Source organism: Sprattus sprattus, assembly GCF_963457725.1.
Source record: "Sprattus sprattus genome assembly, chromosome: 11".
Lineage (NCBI taxonomy): Eukaryota > Metazoa > Chordata > Actinopteri > Clupeiformes > Clupeidae > Sprattus > Sprattus sprattus.
Genome location: NC_137909.1, coordinates 20,654,598 through 20,664,597, shown reverse-complemented (window position 1 = coordinate 20,664,597; position 10,000 = coordinate 20,654,598). Strand labels below are relative to the sequence as shown.

The 10,000-nt window shown below is 47.3% G+C and overlaps 1 protein-coding gene across 4 annotated transcripts in view; it reads right to left on the bottom strand.

The window, feature by feature from the left end:
* Positions 1–10,000, bottom strand: part of rabgap1 (RAB GTPase activating protein 1) — a 98,248-nt gene that overhangs the window by 13,144 nt on the left and 75,104 nt on the right. For all 4 annotated transcript variants that reach the window (XM_080848200.1, XM_080848201.1, XM_080848199.1 and 1 more), the window contains 5 exons: positions 9,337–9,462; positions 8,994–9,137; positions 8,014–8,055; positions 7,399–7,527; positions 203–295 (listed from right to left, as the gene is read on the bottom strand). In XM_080848200.1, the coding sequence (XP_080704326.1) occupies positions 203–295; positions 7,399–7,527; positions 8,014–8,055; positions 8,994–9,137; positions 9,337–9,462 (534 nt within the window). The remainder of the gene's footprint in view (positions 1–202; positions 296–7,398; positions 7,528–8,013; positions 8,056–8,993; positions 9,138–9,336; positions 9,463–10,000) is intronic.

Below are 10,000 nucleotides of genomic sequence, written 5' to 3'. Positions count from 1 at the left end.
GTGTGTGTGTGTGTGTGTGTGTGTGATGTGAACCTTGGGTGTACCTCGTATCTCTCAATGGGTGTCTCCTGCTGCTGTGGGAGTGTGTGTGTGTGTGTGCTGTGAACCTTGGGTGTACCTCGTATATCTGGATGGGTGCCTCCTGCTACTGTGTGTGTGTGTGTGTGTGTGTGTGTGTGTGTGTGTGTAGCCCTGGCTGTACCTCGTATCTCTCGATGGGAGCCTCCTGCTGCTCCTGCTGCTCCCTCATGGTGTGGTACTCCTTCTCATGCTTCTTCAGCTTCTTCTGACTAATCTGAGAAACATAAAAGACAAGTGTGGTCAGACACACCCACACAGGTACACACACTCACTTACGTACAAACACGTACACACATGTGTGCACACACAGCCACAAGCAGACACACACACATAGCGGCAAGTACATACACACACACGGTGTTAGAGCGTAGTTTAATATGTATTTGGATACGGGTTCTGAACCAAATGACCAACTCCACATCCTGATCCAATTCTTTTTAATTATCAGAGATTTGCCTCTGCACCCATTAACACAGAAACCTGAAAGCTACGGGACAGGGCTGGAGCTGTGGGTGTGTGGGTGTGTGTGTATGTGTGTGTGTGTGTGTGTGTGTGTGTGTGTGTGTGTGTGTGTGTGTGTGTGTGTGTGTGTGTGTGTGTGTGTACGGGCTGTTCATTAGAGTGTCTGTTTAAATGGGTACAAATCCGAATCCAAATTTAAGGGTCCATGTTCAGGTCTCGATGTGTAAATTCTGAAGGTGCGGTTTCAGGCTGGTGAGTAAGCCTGTCTGCAGGCCATTTCTGAGCGAGTGCCGGAGACCCGGCTGCCAAATTGAGCACGGAGTGTGAGTGGTATTACTCAGGGCTGCCAATAAACCAGGAAGCAGGATAAAGAGTTTACACGACACTCCTGACTCGGCATGAGCGAGAGATGGATATGAGCCTTTTGGTTCCTCACAGCACGACAGCCCTTTTAGATTGTGTGTTCTTTGCTATATTGTATATATTTTTAACACTTATATTAAACTACCACAGTATCACTAGGATTTCAATACACTGTTTGAGACACAAATACAATGTGTGTTATGCAAGTGCAAATACTGTGTTTGTGAGTGTGTGTGTGTGTGTGTGTGTGTGTGTGTGTGTGTGTGTGTGTTACTGCATGCACTGCATGATGTCATAATGTCGTTATGTCTAACTACCAAACTAGGATTTCCATACACTGGCTAAGACACAAATACAATGTGTTATGCAAATACAAATGTATATAAAAACTGTGTATATGTTTGTGTGTGTGTGAACCCGCGTGTGTATGTGTGTGTGTTTCTGCATGCCCTCAGAGTCATAATGGGGTCACCACAGAATCACCACAGAACCAGAATTCAATTTCCATTGACGGAAATCTATTAAAGTCAAGATAGAATAACTCTCGCTAGTGCTGCTGTTATGATGTGTGTGAGGTGTGTGTGTGTGTGTGTGTGTGTGTGTGTGTGTGTGTGTGTGTGTGTGTGTGTGTGTGTTTGGAAAAGAGGAGTGAATGTGTGTACTTGGAAGTACGACCAGATTATTCTTTGCAAGAATAATACAACAAGACGCAACATACAGTACATAATAACAGCATTAAATCTATTCATGCCAGCACTCCTGACCTAACTTAGGCAAATGGTGCGTGTGTGTGTGTCTGTGTGTCTGTGTGTGTGTGAGTGTGTGTACGTGTGTTGTGCTGGGTGCTTAACTACTTATAGTCTGTCCGCTTTAAACTGACCAAGCACTAACTGTGATGCTTGATAAAGACAAGGAGCTGAACTGACTGTGCTGCTAACAAGATAGGAGTCAGCAGACGTCTTTCCCCCCTCATCGTTTTACCTCCTAGCCAACCTTTGAAGACGGACCCCCCTTTCCGGGTTGGGTAGTGCTAACACCTCTAATGCTTCTTCTGTTTTCCTAGCCACCGTCACTGTATAGACTTTGCTTAGAGTTGAGCATCTATAGAGAATGTTAATGGTATTATCTACATAAAACTGAACAGAATTAGATACCATAACCCCCAGAGTCATAAAAGGACCTCTTAAGATGCCTCTGAGCTGGGTTAAGGAAGCCTGCGGAGCTCTGGGAGTGGGATAGAAAGCAGGCCCTTGTCAAAGAGGTCCAGTCAGGTCAACAGCATCCATCAAGCCGCGATGTTTAGAGGTGTTACACAAGCCAGCCTCTGATTGGCTGGCTCTGAATAAATGTGCTCTTTCTGTGTGGGTAGCCAAACGAGCTGTGAGTGTGTGAGTGTGTGTATGTGTGTGTGAATGGGCCAAATGAGTGTGTTTCTGAGGGAGCAAAAGAAAGTGTGTAGTGTGTAGTGTGTAGTGTGTGTAGTGTGTAGTGTGTGTCTGTGTTTGTGTGTGTGTGTGTGTGTGTGTGTGTGTTTTTGGTTTGGTGTCCACCCCGTAGCGCGACACAGATGTGGGCCTGTTGGAAAGGCCACTGGTCAACAAAGCTGCCCTCAGTTTAGGGGAGGAGGAGAGGAGAGGAGGGGATGGAGATAACCGGAGAAGAAAAGAAAGGAGAGGTGAGGAGAAGAGAGGAGGGGAGGGGATAAGAGGAGAAGGACAAGGAGACGGAAAGGAGAAGAGAGGGGAAAAGAGAGGAGGGGATGGAGATGAGAGGTGAAGAGAGGAGAGGGAGAAGGAGAAGGAGGGGGGATGAGAGGAGAGGAGAGGAGAGGAGAGGAGAGGAGGGGAGAGGAGGGGGGAAGAGAGGGGATAAGAGGAGAAGGACAAGGAGAAGGAAAGGAGAAGAGAGGGGAAAAGAGAGGAGGGGATGGAGATGAGAGGTGAAGAGAGGAGAGGAAGAAGGAGAAGGAGAAAGAGGGGGGATGAGAGGAGAGGAGAGGAGAGGAGGGGAGGAGAAGTGAGGGGAGAAGGGATCAGAGGAGAAGGAGTACTGCAGGCTCCTCAGTCATTAGGAGTTCATCAGTAAGCACACTCATTAATACACACCCCTGGGAGCTGTGGAAGAATCGTGGCAGTGTGTGTACATGTGTGTGAATGTGTGTACATCTGTGTGAGTGTGCGTAGGTGTGTGTGTGTGTGTGTGTGTGTGTGTGTGTGTGTGTGTGTGTGTGTGTGTACGTCAGTAAGAGAGAGAGCATTCTATTTTCTGTGAAGAATATTAACATATGAACTATTTGTGAGATAGGAAAGAATATATATTTGATATTCAGTGTGTGTGACTCTGTTACATAATTCAGTGTGCACTGGCAGGTGAGTGAGTTGCTTTTTGTGAGTGTACATGGTTATATGAATGTAAGAGAAAGTGAATGTGTGTGTGTGTGTGTGTGTGTGTGTGTGTCTATGGGCTCTCTGTGTTTTGAGGGTGAGAGTGAATTGACTCTTTCTCTGTCTGATCCTCTGATCAGGCAGATGGGTGTGGTAGGGGTCACCTAACAGACATGGGGGACCACAGGAGCCTCTTTGAGGCAGGTTTGTGTGTGTGTGTGTGTGTGTGTGTGTGTGTGTGTGTGTGTGTTTGTGTGTGTGTGTGTGTCATAACTCCAGATATCAATAAACAGAAAGGCCAAAAATAACAGACTGTATGTATATGTCTGTGTGTTGGTCTGTATGTGTGTGTGTGTGTGTGCGTGTGCGTGTGCGTGCATTAGTATGGCAGGGTAAATCATGTTGCCCTAACCATATGGTACGTCAAACTGCGGGTGTGTGCCTCAGGTTCAAGGACACAGGTGTGCTGTGCTCCTAGAAGGCTTAATGTTACGTAGGCAAATGTGTGTGAACCCTTGCGGTGTAGTCTATACGAGCACACACACTGAACTGTGACCTAAAAAAGTCAGTAGATCTATCTCTGGAGTGTGTGTGTGTGTGTGTGTGTGTGTGTGTGTGTTCTTGGTGCAAAGTAGGGCACACTGCAGCACACATAAATGTCATCTTCACTACAAGGACGTTTTTGGGGACACCGTCTGTTATCCCTCACCAGAGTGACGATCCTGTTACCTGACAGCAGCAGCGCGTAGGTAAACTGACACATGTTTGTTGCACAGATCCACTGCGGCTCACCTGACAGCCTTTGCGTCCTCCGACTTAGCAACAAACAGGAGCTTAAGGAGCAATCGACCTGAGATGCAGCATATCTCTGGCAGCAGCACCTATTACTCACGCAATGACAGGCTATGCATTCATAAGTCCTGCCCACTGTGACCAGCAGCAGTGCAGTAGCACACCCTCTGGACCAAAGCAGAGAATACAGCTGGACCACTGGTGCTGTGCAGTGGGCAGACAGTGGGTAGGCAGTGGGCAGTAATGGCCTTCATATGAGCTGCTGTACCTGCACAAAGCACTGGATCCCTGCCCTGCCCTGCCATTGTAAGGTTCTTTGTGAGCCCTTGAGACTCTGAGTCCGAGTAAGTGAGGCATTAGGCAGCGGATTTGAGCATTAAGTGTACCATGGCCTAGGGATTAGAGGGGGCTGATCTGCTGCCCTCGTGACCCGGCCACCTGGATCAGGAGCCCAACTCCCAGCCAGGTGACAGAACCAGGGCAGGAGTGGGTCACCTCCACCTTCCCATCCCATCCCCCTCTCCTTTTCCCTGCATTTCCCTGCCCCCCGTCTCCCTCCTTCTCTGCAGGCCTGTAATGTTCATCACACTTCACCCATGCTGGACCGCCACAAGGGCGCAGTGCGCGTGCAGTCAGCCGCTCAGGGCGAGCCAGCAGAAGAGTCCCATGTCTGTACTAAACCCAAACACACAGGGAACCCGATGGCTACTTCCTCTGCTGAAACGGCTGTGGAGACCATATTTGTCTAAGAGCCAGATCACGCTGTATCCACGCGTGACAGCTGCTTGCGCGCTGCCCATATTCACAGGCTCAAGGTAAGCAAGCAGTGAAACGTGTCCCACTTCTGTGATAAACTCCACCACCGACCACTGCAGCGCCCTCTTTCTCTCAGACTCAGACTGGTCTCAGACGTACTAGGAGGCAGTGTTTGGCTGAGCGGGTGACCTCACTGCACCAATGCATAAAAATACTCCCAAAAAGAGTGCAAGGGCGCTTGGCAAAGTGTGCAGGAAATGGGACGGTCTATATCTTGTCCCGTCTCTCTCTCACTCCCTGCTCTCCTTCATCTCTCACTGGTCTAATCCCTATGACCTGACGACACCATTTGCCACCTGGGGTCACACGGAAGAGGTCAGGTCAAAGGTCACAGGAAGTGACTTATCTCCACGGAATGATTGAGCGTAGCAGAGCTGCTTCTTCAGACTACTGTTGTCTTCAAAGGTGTTTATTCATAATGCCTTCAGACAAGAACATTAACAACATTCCTAGAGTAGAATCTACTGCTATCTTCTGTGTGTGACTCATATTTCTAATGGCCCTGCTCTGCTCAGAAATGATATGCAATTCAGTAACTCAAAAGACAATTTCAAAATGTTATATCATTTTTAAAGTATCAGTATATCATTTGAAATGGTTGTAGAGAAAGGTGTGGCTTAGGGATGCCTATCATCATATCCTGTCCTATATATAAATTCCCTCCAAGAATTACTGTACGTGACAACTTTAAAGGTGATTCATCTTCCGGCATGACTAAAACTAAGTTCTGAATGGCCGCGCCTGTGACCTGTACTGAATCACTGCAACCTATCCCTCCTCATGGATGAGTACAACTGACACCTGTTCAGCCTCTGAGAGTCTGTGTGTGATTCACGAGCCTTGGCTACGACTCTAGTACAGAATAATTACGTCTGTCTCATGCTGAAAATCTGCACCAAAACTGACCTCCACTCTCCTCACTCCATTCTGGCTGGGAAGAGAAAAAAAAATCAACTATGGCAAAACACTGCCCCCTTCTGGACAAAAGAGTGATGTGCCCAGTGACCGATTTTGCATGAGGTCACCTATTAAACACATCCAAACACCCATCTTAAAAAGTGGCTCTATTTTCATCCCCACTCATCTTTTCGCTTTGTTTGGCTACAGTGACACATCTGACCTGGTTCACAGCAGAACTCTCCAATTACCCACCAATGATTAGGAAACCATGCCAACCCAGCCTAGAAGCCAGGATTTGAACTGAAAACCAGATAGTGTGCGGTAGATATGAGCTCAGCCCAGTAAGGAAGGTAGATATAACATCCATAGAGGTAAAAAGTGAAGGAGACACCTGTGAAATATTCAACAGAAGGGATTTGAAAAGGTAGATTTTAGATCCACAGTTAAGATCCATTTACATTTTATAACACACAGTTTGAATCAGGCTGCCATTATCGAATAGGTGATGCATTAATCAAACCCTCTGTTCTGTTAAAATAGCTTTATTCACAGGCATGCTCACTTATATTTTGTCTTCACTGTTCTGGGATCATTTTGTCACATACGACACGCAACATGTTTTATCAAACACACTGAACAGACTGTGACAACTGCTGCTTAAGCACAAAACACGGGGATGACGGGGTGAGCCAGACCGCCTCTGGCTGATCTGATCACAAAGTCTCCTACACCCTTCTACACCTAATATTAACTGGATTCTCTCTTATCCAAATCCCAGTGTAGATGCTGCCAGGATTGCAGGTGTAGGTTTGGAAGCGGATATGTAGATGTGAATATAGGGTGTGTGGTTGTTGCCAGGCAACATACAGCTGTGATTTAGAAGTATGATGCTTAGAATGTTGGAAGGAGTTCAGGTGCAGCAGGCAGGACATATACAGTGGCGTGTGTACACTGGGACTATGAAGGTGTTCCCAGGGGCTTCAAGTATTAGCATTAGTATTAGTAGTTCAAGTACACTAGTTTACGGGTGTAGTGTCATGGATGCAGTGGTAGTATTAGGGGTCAATGCAGCTGTGAGGGTGAGTTGTGGTTGTAGTTGTAGCTGTGGCTGTAGCTGTGGCTGTGGCTGTGAGGGTAAGTTGTGGTTGTAGTTGTAGCTGTAGTTGTAGCTGTGGCTGTGAGGGTGAGTTGTGGTTGTAGTTGTAGTTGTAGCTGTAGCTGTGGCTGTGAGGGTGAGTTGTGGTTGTAGTTGTAGTTGTAGCTGTAGTTGTAGCTGTGGCTGTGAGGGTGAGTTGTTGTTGTAGTTGTAGCTGTAGCTGTAGCTGTAGCTGTAGTTGTGGCTGTGAGGGTGAGGGTGAGGGTGATGGTGAGTTGTGGTTGTAGTTGTAGTTGTAGCTGTGGCTGTGGCGGTGAGTTGTGGTTTTGGTTGTAGCTGTAGTTGTAGCTGTAGTTGTAGCTGTGGCTGTGAGGGTGAAGGTGAGGGTGAGGGTGAGGGTGAGTTGTGGTTGTAGTTGTAGCTGTGAGAGTGAGTTGTGTTTGTAGTTGTAGTTGTGGCTCTGAGGGTGAGGGTGAGGGTGAGGTGCTGGTGTTGGAGGAGTACCTTCATGCTGCAGGCTAGCTCCATCAGTTTCTTGGCGTTCTCCTCTGAGCGGTAGCGTTTTGGTACCGGGACCCGGAAGAACTTGAGTGCCCCCTCAAAGTCCGTCTGGAGCAGGTCGTCCCTAGATGTCTGTGCGAGAAGAGAGGGGGAGAGAAAGAGAGAGAGGGTAAAAGAGACAGAGAAAGAGAGTGAGAGGTTGGCCGAGTGCTAGACCTCATGCTGAGAAGCTATACTGCAGCCCCACAAGAACAAGCAAAGTCAACAACACAGATAAACCCACTGTGTACGTGTGAGGGAGAGAGAGAGAGAGAGAGAGAGAGAGAGAGAAAGAGACTGTGAGAGTTTTTGAGAATTGTGTGTGTGTGTGTGTGTGTGTGTGTGTGTGTGTGTGTGTGTGTGTGTGTGTGTGTGTGTAAGTGCCTGTGTCCATGGCTTTGTGAATGCAGAAGTGCACTGGGATGGAACTAATATGTTGGCTGACTCTGTTGCCAAACCGCTGAGCCGTGTCGCTGCATCTCTGTGCAGACGCGGCGCCATGGCAGCTGATATTGTGACAGAGAGAGAGAGAGAGAGAAAGAGAGAGAAAGAGAGAAAGAGAGAGTTCAGAAGTCTCACCTTGAGTAAGGCCAACGCCACGTTGAAGATCACACTGATGCCCTGGAAAGAGATGAACAGATTTCAGTCAAATTAGAAGACAAAAATAAAGAGATGGACAGAGAGAGAGAGACAAGGGAGGGGGAAAGAGAAGAGGAGAAACAATGGGTGAGAAAAGAGGAAAGAGATCCAAGCTGTGAATGTGAAATGAAAGATGAGAGAAATGTCAGACAGACAAACAGAGAGGACAGAAATGCACTTCAAAGAGACAGAGAGAAAGGGGGGATGCAGAGAGAGTTACAGGACGGTTATGGTGCGTCGACAGGCAGAATAAACACAACAGTCATAATAACCCTCCAAACACATGGGTGATGGTTTGCAAGGGCTGTCTGCTGACAAACCTCTTACAGTAAAAGATGAGAATAGTTTGGCTCCGTTAAACATTTTGACAATGCTTTTGTTAAAAACATGAAATGTTTTATTCACACTGTCTTTTCTGCAAAGACTGTTTTATGATAGTAAAAAACAAGTTGTTCTGAAAGTTTATCTAACTAATTATGTAACACCTGCTAATTTATGGTGCAAGGTGAGTGTCACTGAATAACACTTCCCAGCCCCTGACAGGATCAAGGTTTTTTGCTATCCATCCCGGACTTTGATCTGCATAAACCATTTGCCGTTGCCACAAACATTTGTTATCTTCCTAAACAAAATGTCGCCACACAGACAGGAGAGATAGGAGAGGAGAGGAGAGGAGAGGAGAGGAGAGGAGAGGAGAGGTTTTGATGGGGACAGACAGAGAAAAAACAGAAGTTCTGATGAACAGAGAGGGATGAGGAAAGAAGAAGTTCTGACATGGACAGATAGAGAGAGATGAGGAGATTAGAGGAGAGGTTCTGACGTACACTCCACAAGCAGTGAGAGAGGAGGAGAGGAGAGGAGAGGTTCTGACGTGGACAGAAAGAGAGAGATGAGGAGAGGAGGGGTGGTGGCGTGGTTACCTCACACAGCAGCAGGTCGATGATGTGGAACACCATGTAGAGGGGGAACTTGGCGGTGAAGAGCGTGAGAAACCACTGCGACGCGTACATGTGGGCCTCCAGACCCACGTTCAGGAAGTGGGCATACAGGTCCGGGATGTACTCCTGGATACATACACACAAGTGTTACATACACACACACACACAAGACTCGGCAGAACAAGTGACAGCAAACTTGTCTTTGCCTGCTGATAACGCAGTGATCAAAAAAAGATTAATTGACAGTTCAAGGACACAAAAAGCCTTCATGCACAGTACAACAGACACATTCTCTATGACAATAAACACACACACACATACACACCTGCATGAGTCTCTCAAGTTGGAAGAACTTGCAGTGCAGATCCTCAAAGTTCTGCTTGAAGAGGTCCCTGAGGCCGTAGTCAAACATAATCTTCACCAGCACACTAAATGCCTGCTCTTCTGGCATCTGCACACAAGCACACGCACACGCACACACACACACCATCAGCATATGTGCAACAACAGAGATAAGCCCTGAAGCCCACAACCACTTATACATAGGAACCCATTCAACCCCAAACATGTACAATGCCCATGGAATTCCTTTTAAAAGTAGTACAACACAGCCCATGTTGCGGTTCTTGCTATTTAAGAAAAACATATGCCATGTTCCCCTGTAGCAGCTTGAGGCACACACTTCAAACAGCCACCACTGAGGGAGGGAATAACAGCAGAGCAGTAATGAACATCTCCACTAGATGGCAATGTTGTCATGGTGATGAAGTAGGTGTAGAGCACAGGGCTTCCCCATCCTGTATCTGGGTAGACTGGGAGATAAAGACATGTGGTGGCGTATGTGTGTGTGTGTGTGTGTGTGTGTGTGTGTGTGTGTGTGTGTGTGTGTGTGTGTGTGCGTGTGCGTGTGCTTGTGCGAGTGTGTGCGTGTGCGTGTGTCTGTGCGCATGGGCGTGTGTGTGTGTGTGACTGTGTGTGTGTCAATGTAT